Genomic DNA, 19,660 nt, shown 5'->3' with positions numbered 1-19,660 from the left:
GCCCCGAGCCCAGCCCGCCCCGAACGCAACAAACAAGCGCCGCCGTGCCGCTTTTACCCAACAGTTTATTCTGGTTTCAAATTAAAAAAAACAGAAAGCCTGGGCGGGCGGGACGGGGCGACGCAGGGTTTGCCCCCGCCCGCGGCTCCCGGCCCGGGTATTTACAGCTGGAACACCTCAGACAGTAAAGAGTTATTGCAACAGGACAGCACTTGCCTCTACGGTCAAAAATCTCAACAGGTGTTCAGAATCATGACTTGTGGATCCCAAAAGGCAGTTGTTAAACATGCAAAAACATTACTAAACAATATTATCTAACTTCTACAGCTGTCAAATACTTGACCTTAATAAGGAAACCAATTACAAAATACTTCCTTGTAGTGCTATACAAAAGTTATAAAATTAAGATTCTATCAACCACTTTTAAATATTCCAATTTTTCAACAGTGCAGTTTTTTACGTCTTTATCACCACTGAACATTTTGAAGTAAAAAAAAAAAAAATCAGCAAATTAGATCAAAGTGATGTAATCTTTGGATCCCTTTATTCCTGTGGCCTTCATATACATACACAGACACAAATGACCAGGTTTCTATTTCAGCATATCAGAAAGTTGCAACTAGTTATCCAGAAGTGGCAAAAAGTCCATACTGTCATTTGTGACTTCGTGGTCTTAGAACCAGAGTCTCAATGTCTCCAAGCTACGGTCTATCAAAATGCAAACAACTTCAAACACTAAGAATTCTTTAAATTGCTCATTTCTACAGGTATTACAACAAAGTTAACGTTTCAAGAATTGACAAATGGAGACAGACTTTTATCCCAGGCATTCCAGGAGAATCACCAACTCGTGTGCCTGGTCCATTATTAAAAAAAGTTAATATTTCTCACTAAGTAAAATTAATTGCAAATCTTGACATATGAAAATTCCTTTTCACCTTTTCTTTGAAAATATCTCCTTAACTTGGTCAAATCCTGTGATATGCCAGAAACTACAAAATCAAATTCTTGCAAGAGCAGTGAAGCATGTATCCAGTTTTGTGTAATGGAAGAACATTTTCAAAACTTCATTATAGTCCAAATATAAAATCAAACATTTAAGCTTGAAAAGCTGCTAAAGAAAAAAAACCCCAACTAATTCAGTGTTCTTCAGCATATCAACTTTCTGCAATAACAGTATGTTTACCGACTTAAAAATGTTTATTCTTTAAAAAATTAGTTGCTTTTTATACAGCTATACAAAGTTTGTAATGTTTCTTTGGCAATGGGATATAATGGAATTTTACAACTATATAAAAACTTTCCTTTGCCTAAGAAACAGTATTTACTGTGTGTACATATCTGACTGACAAAGCAAGTTTTCTACTGTCCAGCACCCTAGTTGATACAAGAACAACTACCTCAAAAGGGATTTTACAGGATTTCCAAAAAACAACCTTCGGTGGGTCAAAACACTCACAGTATCGACGGCCTTCTGCATACCATTGTCCTTACAACTTGAAGCAATTATCAAATACAGTTTAGTAATAAGAAAAATCCTTTCAGTGATGAAAAAATACTTAAACTCCATCGAAGTACTGCTTATAATTAACTATACATAAGAAATTACTTATCCTTCTGTCTCAAATATATTTAATGCTTACTGTTTTCAAAGATGGCCATTTCTCAAAAGTAACTGCATTACACCCCTTTGAAATTAAATAGTTAAATCCCAGTGCTGGTGACAAGTATACAGCAAATTCATTCTTTGCAGAGATCAAAACTAATTCTCTGATTCAAGAAGATCTAGACGTTCACCTGGTTTCAGCTTTCTTGTAGACTACGCAGCAACTTTGTTGTCTTTCTAGAGGGAACAGAAGTACAGTGTTAAAATTCGTTTTGCAAAACAAACCTTACAAACCAATCTGGGCAACAGCCCTGGGAGCAGTTGTGCTGTGCTGGCTATCCCCCGTGTCCTGCAGCAGAAGGGAGACCTCCGGAGGAGATGAGGCTGGCATCTGGTCAAAGCCCCTCAGTTTGGCACTGAGTAGAGCGGCTCTTCACTCCGAATAGAAGCACAGCACAAATCCTCAGCCCTTACACCATCTCCTACTCAACTGGAAGGCAGCAAGATCTTGTTCAGAAATTCAAATTGCTAATCTTTGATCCCTCATTTCCATTCACATTCAGCTACCCAAAGTTTCTTTTAGTCACAGGACTAACTGTTGCGAAATAATCAAGGAACAGCTGAGAGATGTCTCACAACAGAGAGGAATATGCTGTGATGAAACCCCTCATTTTTTTAATTTAAAAAAAATTAAATTACTATCAAAGATCAGAGATTTTTGTTTGCAAAACTCTAACTGCTCATGCAGTAAACTAACAGAAGTTTCTCTACTGTCCCAGTCAGAACTCTAAAAGCCTTGTTTATCTGAACCAATCTGGATTGTTCTTTGTTACTGATTTTAACCAGTACACCAGTTAATAGGATTTGTGCCAACTCATTTCACAATGATTCAGAAGTTTGTTGCACACTGGAAGCAAGTTAAATTATTCCTTCTCATTCTTTGTATTTTACAATATTGCTTGGAAAATGCTTGCAATTTACATTTCTAACACTCGCATTCCATCTGTAGAACTCTTTTTTCCCCTTTCTTTTTTTTTTTCCTCCCCAATACCAGCTATCAAATAGCTATTCAGGTCATGTGATGAAAGACAACCTTTATTTTTGATTGCTGTTGATAGTAAAATGATGCAATGTAACTAAAATTTCAGCATTAATGGACTTTCAAAAAGTAGCTCAGAGTCCCTGCCGAATGCCGCTCAAGAAATTCTTGTTCAACATCAAATCTAAAGGCAGGAGATTTTGAGCACTCCTTTCCCAGAGCAGTGGATTGGGTCAGAGCCACGTGCAGTGCACCTTACCCTATACTCGAAGTCAGCGAACTCCCTCCCTCCGCGGCCTCCTCGGAAGCCGCCGCGGAAGCCGCGGGGGGCGGGGAAGCCGCCCCTGCCGCCCCCCCGGCCTCTGCCCCCTCGGAAGCCGATGACGCCCCGGCCCCTGTAGCCGCCGCGGCCGCGGTTGGGACGCAGGGGGATGCCGAAGGTCTCGGCGTTCAACCGCCGCTCCTCGGCCCAGGTCGGTCGCCGCTCCCTGCAGCACAGAACGAACACGGATTGCTGTGAAACACTTGGTGAGGAAGGGAGAGGCGCCAGAAAGCGCCTGAGATTAAAAATGATGCATTAATCACATGGGAAATCTCCATGGTATCCCTTCCACAAGAACCCAGGTGTCTGCTACACTTCACTGGACTCAACAAGAAGGAACATATTACAGAGTCATTAATTAGATATTAATAATGCTCTAAGAGTTTGCCATATTGAAGAACACACTCTGCATCCTCTGCACACAGTATCATTTAAAGCAAGAAACAGTTTACAGTTACGGATGTTATTTTATCTGGCTTCGAGTACAATCAACAACTCCCCTCCTGCAAGTCAAAATAGGTCAGCAATCCACATTGTCATGTCTAATAAAAATGCAGCAGCACAAGATAAGCTTTAATTTTCCTGAAATGCTTTCTGCCCACTTGAATAACACTACTAGCCAAGACAGTTATGTAATCTGCTTAGAAACCATTACAAAAGCAGGGTCATAATTGATTTAACTGAAGTGTTAATTTAGGACCAAAGCAAAACAAACAAAACAAACCAAACCCCCCCATCTTAGTAAATCTGGGAAGGAGATTCTAGAGCCTGTGCATTAAGTTCTAAAAGCATGGCTCTAAAACATCTTAAAATACCTTGCTATGACCACATTGCACCTGCCCACAAAGAAATTTTGTGCTTCTCCTGTTTTATTTTTGCCAGCTGCAGAGGAAATAAGCTCTAATCACCTTTGATTCAGAGTTGATTGGAATCAGTAGCACTGACAGTACTGTAAGATATAAACATGCATTAAGCACACTAACAAGCTTCTCCTTGCAGGACATACCTATTGTCATCACAGGAAATGTTATCAAAGAAGGATTTGGTTTTGTCATAGTAGCAATTGGGTCCAAGTGGATCTTCCTCATCGGCATTCCCTTCACTGTTTTGGGTATCAACACCTGAGTCACCTTTGTCTTCTCCATTTACAGGCTTCTCTGGTTTCTCAAGTTTATCTTCTGGAAAACAAAAAGAAAACAGAAGCCTAAAAAACCTAGCAGTATCCACTTCTTCCCAGTCAGAGAGGAACTATACTGAATGCTACAAAAATAATTCAATGTGGAAGTCAAATAATTTCACATGTAAATTAGAATGTATTGCTGCTGCTGTCTGGAGGTTTCTATGCTTCCTGTGGGTTAAGTTAACAAAAAAACCCTGGGCAGAATGGATTTGATAGCCATCTATTTTCTCCCCTCTTTAGCTACCTCCTTCCTGGGCTTAAGAGCCTCATTCAGTGAATCCTCCTGAAAGCTATCCCATGGTTTTGTTCATTCCTGTTGTCCTTCTCCTTTGTCTTCTGGTTTTGCTGTTATCTCCTTTAAGACACAGGGCCAGCATTCTGACTTTATGTTGTATTTATTTCCTAATAATGCTAAAAGTTCAGCTTACTGTTTTGACTGGTACTGAAAACAAAGCTGACAGCTCAACACCTGCAGCTATTACTATCTTCAAATCTCATTCCTAAATGTATACAGCTTAAATCTCACAATGCTGTGCATAAACTTCACGTAACTAGCTCAACCTTTCCACACCACAAGAATTACCACACTCAGAAACATTTCTACAGCTATTTATAGCTATAAATTATACTCTATATAATACATATTATAAATCATATTATAAAATACTATAATACTAATATATTATGCATATAAAACATATATAGTATTTTATATATGATATATAATATGCATAATATTATAGCTTTCCCTTTTCCATTTATTATTCTGAAAAAAATAACAGTACCAACAGCAAACCAACTCACTGAAAAATGATCCAGAAAAACAGGCAAGCACCACAGGACAAATCTTATGGGACTCAATGGATGTTTTTACTGTACAATGAAATCTGACCATTTATTCCCACCTTTTAGCCAATCATTCACTGAAATAGGGAACTCACTATATTAACCTGCAACAATTTTGTCCAAAAATAGTAGCAGCAGTGCAACAAACAGGTGGCTGGTCACAAGAGAATGAGGTAATCAAAACAGAAGCCTGCTAGAAAACAAGTGCTGGCAGCATGGTTTCTAACTACTCCTGGGTTCCTCTGGAAAAGGATAAAAGCAAGGAAATACTAGAAACCTTCAAACAAACTCTCCTGCATAGTACAGTGAAGTTCTGATCCTGAACTCCTTTGCTTTTGGTCTGTAATTGACATTATAATTTTGGTCTAATAATTGAAAACCTAAAATATGGATTTTCTTTTATTGCATCCTTTCCAGAACTTTAAAGTCACAAACATTATTGGGACTTCTGGGTAAGTAATCTGCATTTTTAACAGAGACTTGTTAGAATGTCACAAATAATATCTGCTAGCTAAAATTTTTTAAAAACTCAAACATTGAGCCAAGTATTTAATTAACATATGATCCCAGTTTACTTATTAATTGGTTTTAAAATTTATTTTTTAATGACTGCAAGCAAGACTTAATACTATATGCCTTTTAAGAGTTTTCTCCAAGGTAGGATCAAAACAGCAAGATAGCTTTTCCATGCTCAAATCTAAAGCAAAAATTGGTTTACCTTTTAATTTAAGTTTGTTATGAAATTCTCTATCAATTTCCTCCTTATTGAATTGTGCATTTGCACTTTCAAAGTCAAAGTCCTTCTCAAACTTCATTGGACCATCCCTCCTAATACCAAATCTTCCTCGGCCCCCTCTGTGACCTCCACGGCCTCTCCGTGCTGCAGGTGCACCTGGAACTGAAAAGAGGGAAATTCTGTTTGGTTTTGCTTTGTGGATCAGCTTTTCTCTGAGTGTGGTGGAGGGTATTTTGGTTTTTTGGTTTGCTTTCTAATTCCTGGGGTAACAGGTTGGGACTTCAGAAGTGCATGAAGAGAATGCCTGCTGTTTAATGTCCCATCAGAGCAGCTTGTAATTTGTAAATTCACTTACAGTAATGATGGCACAGACAGCATAATAGTACTAAATCTGTGTGTTAGAAGACTCTCTAAAAGTCATTAAAAACTTTTGGAAGAGGAGTTAAAATATTAGTAGTGCTTCAGTCAAGTATTTTTCTAGAAAGTCTTTTATTTCATACTATTATGTTTATAAATCCCTGAATGGTCCTTGATTTACGTTTTTATTTAAATTGATTGCTTAGTATAAACCAACAAGAAGAGATTTTTCTCTTTAATGTTGACTTTATTTACTTGTATTCTTCTGGCTCAATGCAAAATTGCTACTCTCTCAAGGCAAAATGTGAAAGAATTTATTTTAGCAAATTTAAAATAACTTATTGGTCTGAAAGCAATGATAGCTATTTCTCAAAACATGATTTACCAATTTGTCGTTTGTTTTCATTTCTGAGTTCATTTTCTGATCTTGAAACCTTGTGTGCTTCAGCTAAAGTTGGAAATAAAAACATGATTTGTTTATCCAATTAGGTATTTTTGATCATACTTTTGTATATATAGTTCAGATTTTTAAAAAAATCCAAACCTATAAATGGAAACCACATGTTTAATTCATAAAAGAAAAAAAAATATTTAGAATATATGCTTAAGTTTAAAAAGAAGTATGTATCTAATCCAGATCTCTGCTGGACAACCGACCAGTAATAGACAGCAGGACAATTCCTATGTATTACCCTTTAAGAGAGCACTTTGTATGTGTATGGAAGGAATTAAGCTGTATGAAAACTATCCAAAGCTACCTCGTCTGTGCTCTTGGTTCTCTAGGGATTTTTGGCTTGCAGACACCAAAGGTCTGGTTTGTACAGGACTCCTCCTCCCAACGGGTGCTGGAGTGGGCAGGTGGGCTGAAGCTGTTTGTACAGCTTGTTCCATGGTGGGGCTCCTTCTCAAATGGTCCATCTGAGGGCTTGAACGACCTGGGGAAAAAAAAAACAAAACCAAACCCCACAGGATTATTTCTCATCTACAAAGGTGAGTTACTGGTCTCAACCAATCTAGACTCACAAGTTTATCTGGCTGAGCAGTCAAGAGAGCTGAGTCAAAAAAAAAAAATTCTGCACCATCAGATCCACTAATTCAGAATAAAGGATATTTAGAAATACCCCTTCCTCCAGTCTAAAAGGAAATAACGGGCAGAACACCCAATCCCTACCAACCCATTAACTATGTGCATTTAGCTGAGGAATGAAACTTTGACATTGACTGGAGATAAAAACGCTCCTTCTTCCTCCCTAGGATGCCAAGTCGGAAGGGGCGCTCCCCAAGGCAGCAGTGCTGCTGCTCAGGCTCTGCTGCAGGATCCCTGCCCGTGCAAGGACAGCTGTGGGAGCTGCCCCACACAGCACTGCTCACACAGAGCCACGTGCAGCACAAGGGGCTGGAGGCAGCAGCACCATCAGAATGGAGCCACTGATCCATCCAGACAAGTTTACAACATCAAATAGGTAAATCTACTAAGAAATTAGAATAAGACTCAAGTCCCAGTGAATAAAAGAACAAGGCTCTCATTACAAAACAAAAGGAAAACAAAAAATAAACCAAACCCACATAAACCTATGAACGAAACAGAACACAACAATAAATTCAACCATCCCACGCTTGCAATCTACAAAGACCAAAAATATTTCCCAAAGCAAACACACTGAGAAAAAACCTGTTAATGCCCCATAGGAAATGCTGTGGCAGAATGTATGTTCACCTGGAGCACAAGTCATATATATTCATACATGTCCATGAATCCTACAGGCTTTAAATACAGAAACTCAAACTACTATTTCAACAGAGAAATTCTCAGCATACTTTTGCCCCTTGAATAAATCCAACAAAGTAGAACCTATTTTTGGCAACCCACTCAACTAGTCCTAGAAACACTCCTAATGGGTATACAAATGGAATTTAGGAAAAAACCCTGTTTGTTATAAGTGTTTTGCCCTTTAACATGACTGCATAATTTAAAAATGGCATTAGGAATATATCTTGGCACATACTTTGACAGTAAGGAAAAGTGGAAGAGCAGGAAATAATGGGGTTTGAGTTTTCAAGGAGCAATGTTAACAACATTTGCACAAAGGGTGAGGGTGAAGTTGCCCAATATTTACTTTCTTTTTTCTTTGCCATTCAATTATCATCCAGAATCTCATTTTTTCCAGTATTACATAAACTATCCATACAGTTCCTGTTACTATTTAGCTCACTTAAGTGTCATGTCATTATCTCTACAGGAAATCAAGTCTGCTGTTAATATCATATATGTAACTATACATGAACAGAAGAACTACAGTTAGGAATAAAGATTTTAAAATTTTAACCTGAAGGACTTTCCATTTCAATCAGTATGAAGTATCTGCAGCTCTGTCATGTTATCAGTAAAACTAAATACTGAATTTCCACATGTACCTCTTTGCTAACATTACTTCACATAATTAAGTCCTATTTCTCAGTACAGATGCTTTAAAGGTAACAATAAATGTGTTACTACCTGCAGCAGTCCAAGATGTAGAGAAAACACATTTAAGAGCAAACACAAAGCCCCTCTATGTTTCCTAGTTTTAATACCAAGTGTTTTCATGAGAGAATTCACCTGTTTGGTTGGCATTTCCAGCAACCACCAAAATCACAAGGACACAATTGTTCAAAGAAAGACTGAAGTCACTAAAAAAGATTTTACCTTGAGACATCTGTGATTTTAATGATCTTGCATCTGTTGTAAATGCAGAACCAACTGCAGTGCTCTGGGACATGCTAGCACTGCCTGAAGAGTCTGTTCCAAAAGATGTTAAAGAACCTCCTGCTTTGAAAGAAATAATATAGTTGTAAAATCTGTTTTAGAGTTGTTTTTTTTTTAATTAGCACTAAATGATTAGTGAAGCTTTATTAGGCAGTTATTCTGGAGTACACGTAAGTCTGCCCATCCCATACACTTTTTGTTTAATAAAACAGATGTATGCTCATAAGCTGGTAAGACTAATATCTTGATTTTTTTAATCTAAAATGAAAAATAAAAGAGCACGTCTAACTTCACCATCACAAGTATCAACAAAACACAGTCATTTTACAGAGCCATACGTGTTATTGGTACATATCTCCATTTACGATCCTTTCAGCAAAAATATGACTGCCATATCTTAATTAATTGATATCAAATTACAGCCAATTCTACAGCCTTTCTTTCGCATGGCTAACATTTTCAGTACCAGGTGTAACACTGCTGCCATAACAGTTACAAGACTGTAAGTTCCTATGAGAAAAACTAAGCTATGAAATAAGCACTCAGGGTGGAAGGCAAGCTGGTTGGTCAGTCTCAAAGAGAATGTGCAGGATAAAGGAGCAAGTAGCCCATGCAGCTCACAAACACTTCCAGTGCCTATTTCCCACCTAACCAACACCTCACGAACAGCTGGAGGACTGTGCTGGTACATGGCTGCTGAATAATCCAAATCCTTAGTTAAGGCACACAGCGCCTGGTCAACCCAACAGCACAGCTATGGGGCTTCTCTGGAGGGGCTGTCCCTACCACTTGTGAAATATAATGAATACTTGTCCCTCTGAGATAGGTGTTTAGTTCTCAATCATAATTATTTTGATTTAAGATGCAAAGACTATGAAGAACTCTCTACTTTTGAGCTAAACTGCAGAACTAACAGAGATGAAGGACTTAGACTCTGCCTTAGGATAAGACTGATGAAATTCTAAGCAGTGACTACTGTCTGTGCACACACAGAGCTTCACTCCCAGCAAAACACCTACCAACTCCCACAGCGCCGAACTGCTGCCCCACCAGCGGGCTCGGGCTGAACTGACTGTACGCAGGCATCCTGCCAAAAGGACCATAGGACCCCACAGACTGGAATGAAGATGTAGTCGAAGATCCTAGTGAAGACTGAAGACAAAACACACAAACACTAGCAAAAATGTCTATTTACACAAAAATTAGGAAATAGTTCTGTGAGGCAAGAAATGTAGAAACTCTAAAATAAACATTTTCCAAAGTATGTACAGCTTAGAAAGCACTTTTACCCTTCCACCATGGCAGACCTGTGGAAACAGTACCACAAAATTTTGCAATCTTCCCTATAACCTCAGACACCGGACTCTCTTGTCTGACACACACATATAAGCTTTGTTGGTAAATTTAGAAAGAGTCCTATCTTTCAAACCCCACAGGTACAATAAGACACCCAAGCATACTGGAGGAGGCAGGGGATACCACTGTTATTTGGGTTCCCAGTAACACAACTTCACCACTCTTGACTACAACTGAGAAGGACTTGCACCAAGTTTAATAAAAGTCCGTGGAGAAACGCAAAAGCACCTTGTAAGGAAGTTCAAGAATTTTATCCTACAGAATAGATAAAGCAGTAGAATCGTATTACACGGAATTACCAACCTCCATTTGAAGCAAGAGATTTCCCCTTGCTCTCAGGGATGATTTCAAGATACCCCATAAGCACAATCAGAGGCAACAAATTTCTGAGGAAACTCTTTATCAGTCTGTTTACTACAACATGGCAGACTAATTAGATCTGAAGGCTTCAAGTTTTAAGTTGCTTTCCCCTCAGAAACCAAGTACTCATTATTCAAGTAACTGCCTTATAGTATGAAGCCTGTTTAAAAACACATAACTAGATGAAACACTTTAAAGTTATAGTCAGCAAAAAATGTTGAACATTAAAACAAAAATAACACAAACAAGCAAACAAAAGCAAAATCAATCATCTGGAGATATCTCAGCATCTACTCCATTTGATTTATAGCAAGTCTGATCTTTCCAAGAACTATGTGTCCTCCTAAGCCAAGTCCTTTTCAAAAAAGGCATCAAGACCTACATAACATCCTTAGTTGGTTTTGAAAAGACAGCAGCTTTGGTATGTAGTGGACAGTGCAAGAGTTAGATTTCAACCTTCATTTTCACAGTTAAAACTGTGAAAGGAGAAAATACTTCCAGAGTTCTTTACATTGTGTTGTGAACCTTACAGTGATAAACACTTTAATTTTTAAGCACTCAGCTAGAGAGCTCTTAACCTAGCAAGTTACCTCTTCAGCAACAATTATTTACAACTCTGTTTTGACATACCTGAACAATAGCAGGGTCCTGTGGCAAGGAGCACTGAGGTTTCGGTGGCTCACAGACAGTCAGGTCTTTAATGTCGCTGCCACGGAATATAATGTACTCAAAGACTTCATCGCGAGGTGGGATGGGTCTGTCCGTTGGTCTGTCTTCTGTACCAAAGGAGCGAACTGCAAAGTTGGGAAGGGAGAAAAAGAATGAAACGTCCCACATTCAACAAAAGGGTTTAAAATATACAGAGACCAACAGCTTTAAATTAAAAAAAAAAAATTTCATTGAGAAAAAAACTTTTATTGAATTGGCATCATATTCTTTATCATTATGAACTCTCCTCAGACAAACAAGTAATTTTAGCTAAAAAATCTGAGTTAAAATCCAAGCTGAAAGACTGAGAGATCATTTATGCAACCAATTACATGTTGAGTATTTCAACTGTTTTGTGAAGGTAAGGGGAAGCAGCAGAGCAGGTTTTTTTTGTCTGGTAAGTCAATCCTATGAATCGACGAATAGATGAGTTTACGTACTTCATATTTCTGTATTTGCAAAACAAGAAAAAAATATGCTAATACTACTAGAAGCTGGAATATTAAAAACTATCAAATGTGAATTTCTCAAGAGATTAAAAATTTAATAAAACAACAAGAATTCTGTGGTATGTATATACAATTTTCACTAAGCAAAATGCATTCTTCTTCCTGGTGTAAGGTTCATATGATCTCTGCCAAATTAGGTAAACTCACCAGGGCATAACTATCTTCCTAGTGTGCACCATACCAAGACATTAAATTCCTTGTATGAATTCCAACAGCTTTCAGACTGCACAGCAACGAAGCAATCAAGCTTTTCCTTTTGCACTACGTATAATCACTACATTGTACAAGTGATACCATCACTTTGCCATCACTGCCCTCTCAGAAACTTTTCCTCACCCTTAGACTGCCAACCCTGGGTGAGTATCAAATGAAACAAACAAATAACTGAAGAAGAGATTTGTCTCAAAGGGCTAGTTTTGTAAGCAAAAACTAACCAATGGATTGAAACCAGAGAGGGGAAAAAACCAAGCCCCCAAAATCATGACAATCACATTCAATCACAATCTCATCAACTTGTAGTGGCTTTAACAATCCCTCATGACTGTTTTTCCTCCAGCCTTTCAGAAAGTGATTGTTTGCTTTGCAAGGTACAGGTTATGCTGAGAAAAAAAAAAAATCTGTACTTTGCTTTAATTTACCAGAATCAGATTTCCCTCCATTTTCAGATGCATCAACATTTTGGAGACATCATTAGGCACTTTTTTTCAGCCATAGAATCATTAGTCAAGAAAAGCAGTCTCCCATAGAGATGCATAAAATAATTCTGAGTCATTTCTGAGGCTGCACCAGCCATCTTCCATCACTGTTGCTTCTTGTGATACTGCATAAACAGAGCTTAACAGTCAGGTATTAAATTTTTTTCAAGAAGCATAATTCAGGGGCAAAGAGATCATGTCCATATTAGAAAGAAAAATAGTATTAAGTGGTTACAATTATTTTGTTCATGTATCATCTAGTGAGCTAACTTTCATTATCTTTTGTGCTTCTGTGCATCTGAAAGTCTGCTCTGAATGGTACTACAAAATGTGAGCAATGTAAAAAAGGCACACACTGTTTTAGTTAATGTCAGTCCTTGTTAGAAGAGGAATCTGTCTTCTTTTCCTCTACAGAAAAAAGTGTCTGAAGCTTAAGAATTTGCAGAAATTAGCTCAAAGTAATGCACAGTAGCTTAATAATATTATCAATGGGTCGTGTGCATTCCTGTAGTTCATTCCATTGCTTTTTATTCACCAGGCTTTTCTATTTCACTATCTTAACCATGGATCTACCCTCTTTCTTTTTTTCTTTACTTTCTTTTTCTTTTACACTCTAATTTATCAGATAATTAATAAATTATCTTGGAGTTTCATTCCATCATTTGACCTGGTGCCTTGGTAAGTAAAACCAAAGTTTATTCTGTACTGCTTCTCTCTGTCCCATACTGAAATGGTTTCTCCAGTAGCCATTTTGTCTACAAAGGTGAACAAAAATGGCCAGAGTATGATCAGGAAGTTACCAAACATTTTACCTTCTAGCTAAAGTGAAGAAACTACTCTATAGCAACACCACAGAGAAAGGGTAGAAAGTTAGAGGGTTGCATTCTGCCTTTACATGGAAATAAAAATCTGATGAACTGAGGAAGAAATATGCTTTGAAAGTATTTCTCTTAAGTCAGAGCTACACTGGACACTAACAATACACTGCTCTAAAACCTGGTAATTACCTTTCTCCATTCTAAACCAATTAAAAAATAAAAAAAGAGAACCACCAGACTTTCATCTACTAACGTGCTGAAAGAAGCAAAGGGATTTCAGTGCATGTTAAAAAACAATGTCTTTCTCCACACCATGAAATTATCATAACATCGAAAGGAAGTTTTTCAATGCCAAAATTTAGAACTGATCTTTAAGAGATTCAACTGTCTATGCAGCTAACTCAAGACACTGATATGGTTGCCAATGGTTTAGCAATAAAACACATCAAGACTTGCTACGAAAAGTTTGTTTCTTCCTTTATTTCTCTCCTGCCTCATATCAAACTGGTTTTACCACAGCCTTCTGCAAAATATAAACACAATTTCATCCAACGAAGATTTGCTCTGCTGGAGAGGAGTAAGTAAACTCCCCTGATTTGCAGTTCAGACTCACCCTCTTGCCACAAGCAACCAAAATAACCACCCCAAGTCCAATTTCCTTTTAAAGCAGGAACCAGAACTGCAGGTACAGCAATCTTAGGAAGGGCTACTTAATGAGTCCACCCCAGTCAGAGTAGCGTTCAAGAGCTGAAAGTTAGTTTTTGTATTCTGCAAAGGCATACCTCTCTTTACAGTTTCTGTCTTCCTCACTTAGATTAGGATTTAACACAATCTGAGCTCATTAAAGTAATTAGTCTAATATTAGAAGTGGCCTGTATTAACAGGATTTTAGAAAGAAAGAGCTTTTACCATGTTTTTCTCATACTCAGAAATATTAAGTTGCCAGAGTATCAAGAGCACAAGGTATTGGAGCAGCAGCAGGCTTAGAGCTCTATCCAGCTCTGTCTCTTCAGGAATTTCCTCAGACTACTTCCTTCCTCCAGAACAAGGTGCAGTGGTTCATATATAGCAAAATACTGAACAGTGAGGGGAGATGAAAATAAGCATGTGAAAGACAATCTTACAACTGTGGTAAATCTAATTAATCTTACCTTGTCGATTTCAGGATTGTTTTTTTTCTTTGGTTTTTGAAAGAGCTAAACTGCCCTAAGGACTAGCAAACAAAAGGACAAACAGTACATGTTAAAAACAAACTTATTTTTTGTCAGTGTAAATACACACAATTAAGTAGCTAGCTAAAATAACTAACTCTCTTGAGCCTATTTATTTATATATTTGTACCCAAGTAGTTCCACCAACTTCATATTAAAGTGCTGTGAGCAAATTTTTGTACAGATTTTGACTGTGGTATTACTACTATACAATATTTTAATGCATATTACCATATTTTACTACTGTAGCATTCAATGGAACATTGCAGCTTTCCCTGTCAGTTAACAGATATGATTACTTGTTGATTAACACAGGGAACCTAAGCAAAATGTTAGTCAGAAGTGAAGCCACTGACTCCGCTAGCAAGAGGACTGTTCCCCTACAGCGTGAACTACTGCAAGCAGTAGCTCAGTCTGTGCACAGCACTGACACTCTCTCCTCACTCCCTGAGGAGCAAACACACACAGAAACCAGCTCCTCCTTGTTCCTAAGGCACCCAGGAGGAGCATGATGACTAAAATGAGAACACCACAGGGGAACAAGTCATTTCCAGGCTCATTCCTCCACAACAATTAACAGCCTGCATTCCCTTACTTGCAGGAGATGGATGAGGGCAGTAGCCAGGAGTAGGCTTTGACAAGAGGAATTTTTCTGCTGTGACATACTGTGCACGAGTTTGGTTTGGCACACATGCCCTAACCTTCAAGACCCACAAGGAGCATGTTACTTAACTGACTAAAAACATTCATAAAATATTGATAGAAAATTAACCCTTCCCTTTCCTGCTCCCACACCTGAATGAGCTCAACTCTTCACAAGATTTTAACTTTCCTCTGCCTTTGTCTTTCACCTGCAATTAATGTTTTGTAGAAGTCTAAAAGGGAAGTTTTCCTTTTGATGTGTCATTATGCCATGGACAACACTATCACAGACGGCTGAAAATGCCAGAAGTTTAACTACTTTTTTAAATTACCAAAAGCTGTTTCATTAGTTATATCAATTATAATGATATATCATTAGTTCATCAATTATAATGGTTCCAATGCAACTCTCAATGGTCTGAGAGTTGCTAAGTGAGAACTGATGCATTATAGCAGAGGCAATATATAATTTTGTTTCTTATACTCACATACCTAAGGATTCCCTGTTGTTAAAGCCACAAAGCCTTTTCTGACCCAACACTGTTGTTCCCACACAGCTTACCAGCATTAAAAATAACTCTCTCTAAAACAGTGCCTTGAAATAGAAAAGTGTTATGCATAACTAATAAGAAAGATCACATCTCCTTTTTAATGCCACAACATTTAAGTTCAAGCACTGTGATTATTCTGTAAATGCCCCAGGTAGGGCAGCAATCATTTTCCAACAAGAAAACTAACAATGACTTGCAAACTCCTCTTAAATTGCTTGGACTTAATGATGTTTTAAAAATTAATGATTTTTTTAAAAACTAAATGTTAACTAGAACCAATAACTAGAAGGACATTTCAAGTTAGAATAACTTGAGGCTTGACAATAGGAGTGGGTTTTGGTTCCAGACACTGTCTCTGAGAAGCTGTCAATCCAAAGAAAACATAAGCACCAATAATATTTAAGAACCTCAAATGTCTCCACAGCTTGCTTAGTGTTTAGAATCCACTACGGATGGATGTTTTCCCTGTTATTTAAATAATTATACACTTAAACGCTTTGTAAAAGGATGCATCACTTCATCTTATCGGACTGCAGCTTAGGTTAAAAATGTTATGCTCAATACTTAACAGTTCCTATCTTTCTCTAATTGTGAGATACAGGTTACAAGTTTTGCTTAGTGAAGAGATCACAACATTGCAAACAAAATGCTGATTAGAGAACTAGAGCAGACTGCCCTCAGTAAGGGAGAACTACAGTCTGTGCTGGCAATGCAAAAAACATATTTCTATCTGAAACCCTAGACAATTTAAGACAAATTAAGGCATTCCATGAATACAACTTGGTGAGATTAATCTCTGACTTTGGTTTAGCCTACACAAATCCAATGGTTGGGCAAATCCATGGCTATTCAAGAACAGACTCTATCTCTACTTTTGCACTTTATGTCACCATTTCAGTAACCTCAAAATATGAATAATGATAAGGTGCCCTGTGTTTAGCTCAGGGAACAGTTATGTCAGACTACACAGCTGAGCAAATGAAAGCATCAAGTGTTTTGGGGACTTTTTTTGTCTTTCTCTGGCAAAAAAGTTGACATTTGTGGTCAAGATTCTCATTAAACAGTTTTGGTTTGACTTCTGGACTCAGCACAAGAAGAAGAGGTAACTATTACGTGATCAACATATTTACAGCTAGAGTACAAGTTCTGCTTCTTTCACCAACAGACCTGGCCAACAATTAAGCACACTTGCCACCACACATATACACTGTCATATACATTCAATGGCCTAAGCTGTGGAGCATTCTGTTCATGAGCACAGGGAACCGCTCTACAGTCTAATACGGTTGTTAATTCATCAGCTCCAGATTAATCTCAAGATTTTTGGTTCTATGTGGCCTAGAAATACTGGTTTATTCTCTTCTGAATCATAACACTCTATTACAAAACACACATTCTTCAGCTAACTCAGTCAAGTTCTATTAAAGTAAATTCAGTGGTTTAGAGTTACATTTCTGATGAGAGCTATGAGAAGAGAGTAGCTTAGACTTGTAACTTAGTTTGAACTATCTTAAATATGTACACTTTGGCAGACACACCACAATATGACTTAACCACTCTTGAGAAGTCATGCAAAATTGGCTCGGTCAGCACTAAATCAGTCTAATTTTGGACAAGACTATCACAAGGTCCTCAAAGATAGGATTCTTTTTCTGTGCATTTTTGTATAAACCTTAACAATCACAGCATGCAACTGGAATTTCTGAACATATATTTTTAATCACAGTATCCAGCTTTTGCTTGTATAAACCAAAACCAGCTGTCCTTTCAAAGTAGATAATGCAACTCCAGCCAGGCAATTTAACCTAAAGGCAACTTTAGAAATAAGTAAAAATCACATAATGAAAGCTAACTGCCCCATAAATGAACTGTTCAAGCCTGGGACCAAACCCACTCTAGGGTGTTTCAAAGCCCATGTATCACCATTTACAAAACAGAGTAACCTATCCCTTAAACAATAACTGGGGGGCGGGTTGTTGTTTGCGAGGAGGGAAGGCCTTAAAGCACAAACAAGAATTACCACAAAGGCTCGAGAAAGCGAACATGCTGATGATATGCACCAGCACCCGCGGCAGCTGTGCAGAACGGAACAGACCGGCGTTAAGCCTTTCCTATCAGCCAGGAACCGAGCTCTGGAATCCTCTCTGTCCCAAATATTTCATTTACACAAGGAGCAATTTTAACCCTTACCTAATGGCTAGATAGACTCTCTGCTTTTACATATGGATTTAGATTACTTAGCAAGACTTCACAGATGCAAGAAGTGTAAAGGAAAAAAATGCTGAGTTTTGCAGAATCTATTATAAAAAGGTTATTAAAAGTTCTGACTTAATGTTTTACGTTGAGAATGAATTGTCATGCGTGAGAAACACTGAGGTCCTTCGAATGCCCAGTTTCAAAAATTCTTTTTTTTTCCCCAGCTCTCTTCTCAGAAAACCTGTTTTTTTAACTTTCTTATACATTCACTCAGATCCCTTCTCTCTCGATCTATAAATGTACATATATATATATATATATATTTTCTGACCGATAACATCTTCATACCTTTTCGAACTACATATACCATATACCTCCAAAATTAACAGCTTACGTTCAGCTTTTGTCGGTAATCCAGCACTCAGGATACCCTTCAGACCCAAGCTGTCTGCCGTCCTAAGATGCAGAGCAATCCACTCATACACGGCCCTATACCCTGTAGGTCTAGAATTCTTAACGATGCAAAGAATATCTCTTTCTAGCCTTCCCCTCCTACTCCCTTTCACGCACTAGCTCTGAACCGCCGCGGGTTTCATACTTGGACTGTACTAGGAACACCTCTGAGCAGCCCCCGGCGCGGTACCGCTCCTGGCTGCTCTCCGCGAGGGTCCCTCCCCGCAGCGGGGGGAACAGGGGAGATCGGGGCCTCGCAGCGCTGTCGCGCCGCCGCTCTCACAGCCAGACCCTCTCCCACTTCCACCTCCCCCGCAGTCGCCCCGCCGGGAGGACGGCGGGACGAGGCGGGCACCGATCGAGCTCCGCCGGGCCCCCAGAGGCGGCAGGCCGCCCGCCGGGCCTCCACAGCGCCCGGACAGCGCCGCGGCTCCGGGTCCTCGCTCAATCCCGGTCCCACGGCCTCGATCCCGTCCCGCGGCCGCGCTCCCCTCCCGCCCCTCCCTGAGCGCCGCCGGGCCCGCTCCTCCGGCCGGCCGCGTCCTTACCCTTGGCTAGCGCCACCGTGGAGTTCTCCGTGTCGATGGTGTACAGGATCCCCTCATAGCGGATCTCAGCCTTGGAGATGAGGCTGATCTTACTCCCGATGTAGGGCGTCCCCCCGCTCATGGCGCTGCTTCTCGGTCAGGGACACCCCTTCGCCGCTGCCGAGGGCTCTTTAAGCCAGGCACAAGCAGCCAAGCAAGCCCGACCCTGAGTCGTAGTAGGCGCTGTACTCCTGCCGCCCCGACCCGCCGCTCTCCGCACAGCGGAGCCCTCGGCACAACCCTCAGCGGAGCGCTCAACACGGCCCGCGCCCCGCGGCTCCCAACATGGCCGCCGCCTTCATCTTCCCTCACAGCGCCCCCCCCGCCCGGCCCGCCAGGTGCATGCCGGGAGCGCGGCTGCTCTCGCGATAACTGCGGGCGGGAATGCTGCGTCGGGGTCCCGCGCGTGACGGCGGGAGCGCAGCGCGGAGCTTCGGCCCCGCTCGGCCCGGCCCGGCAGCCCCCAGCGCTGCCCCACACCGGCGGTCCCGTGTCGTCGCTCGGCTGCCCCGGCCCTGGTTCAGCTCGTGTCACCGGGCAGGTGACAGCAGCTTTGGTGATGGGGGTTCCGGGGTGTTTGAGGGCCCGGTGGTTGAGTGGCAAATCCTGGTGACTCCCGAGAGCAGTGGAAACATGCGGAGAAGCGCAGGAGTGGGGGGTGAGAACATCGCTTGGTGTTTTACTCTGCTGACAGTGTTGGGAGTCAGATCCTGGCAGCCAACACTAAGCAACACAATTGTTG

General features: G+C 39.9%; 1 protein-coding gene across 3 annotated transcripts; it reads right to left on the bottom strand.

Moving 5' to 3' along the window:
- Positions 1-45: 45 nt before the first annotated feature.
- LSM14A (LSM14A mRNA processing body assembly factor) lies at positions 46-19,234 on the bottom strand. 3 transcript variants are annotated; one of them, XM_005530123.2, is made up of 10 exons: positions 18,880-19,234; positions 11,179-11,342; positions 9,852-9,984; positions 8,773-8,895; positions 6,845-7,021; positions 6,472-6,534; positions 5,712-5,891; positions 3,974-4,145; positions 2,905-3,133; positions 46-1,843 (listed from the first exon to the last, which is right to left on the bottom strand). In XM_005530123.2, exons 1-10 carry the CDS (start codon positions 18,998-19,000, stop codon positions 1,820-1,822), a joined length of 1,386 nt encoding a protein of 461 aa, XP_005530180.1. In that variant the 5' UTR covers positions 19,001-19,234; the 3' UTR covers positions 46-1,819. The 3 variants fall into 3 exon arrangements, with proteins under 3 accessions (XP_005530180.1, XP_014114354.1, XP_014114355.1); XM_014258879.2 differs by having other exon boundaries at positions 8,773-8,892; XM_014258880.2 differs by lacking the exon at positions 6,472-6,534.
- Positions 19,235-19,660: the final 426 nt, after the last annotated feature.

Source organism: Pseudopodoces humilis, chromosome 14, assembly GCF_049639895.1.
Source record: "Pseudopodoces humilis isolate 2021_Gansu_Grassland_sample_001 chromosome 14, ASM4963989v1, whole genome shotgun sequence".
NCBI lineage: Eukaryota > Metazoa > Chordata > Aves > Passeriformes > Paridae > Pseudopodoces > Pseudopodoces humilis.
Note: the sequence above shows the minus strand (reverse complement) of the source record. Positions and strands in the feature narration are given on the sequence as shown.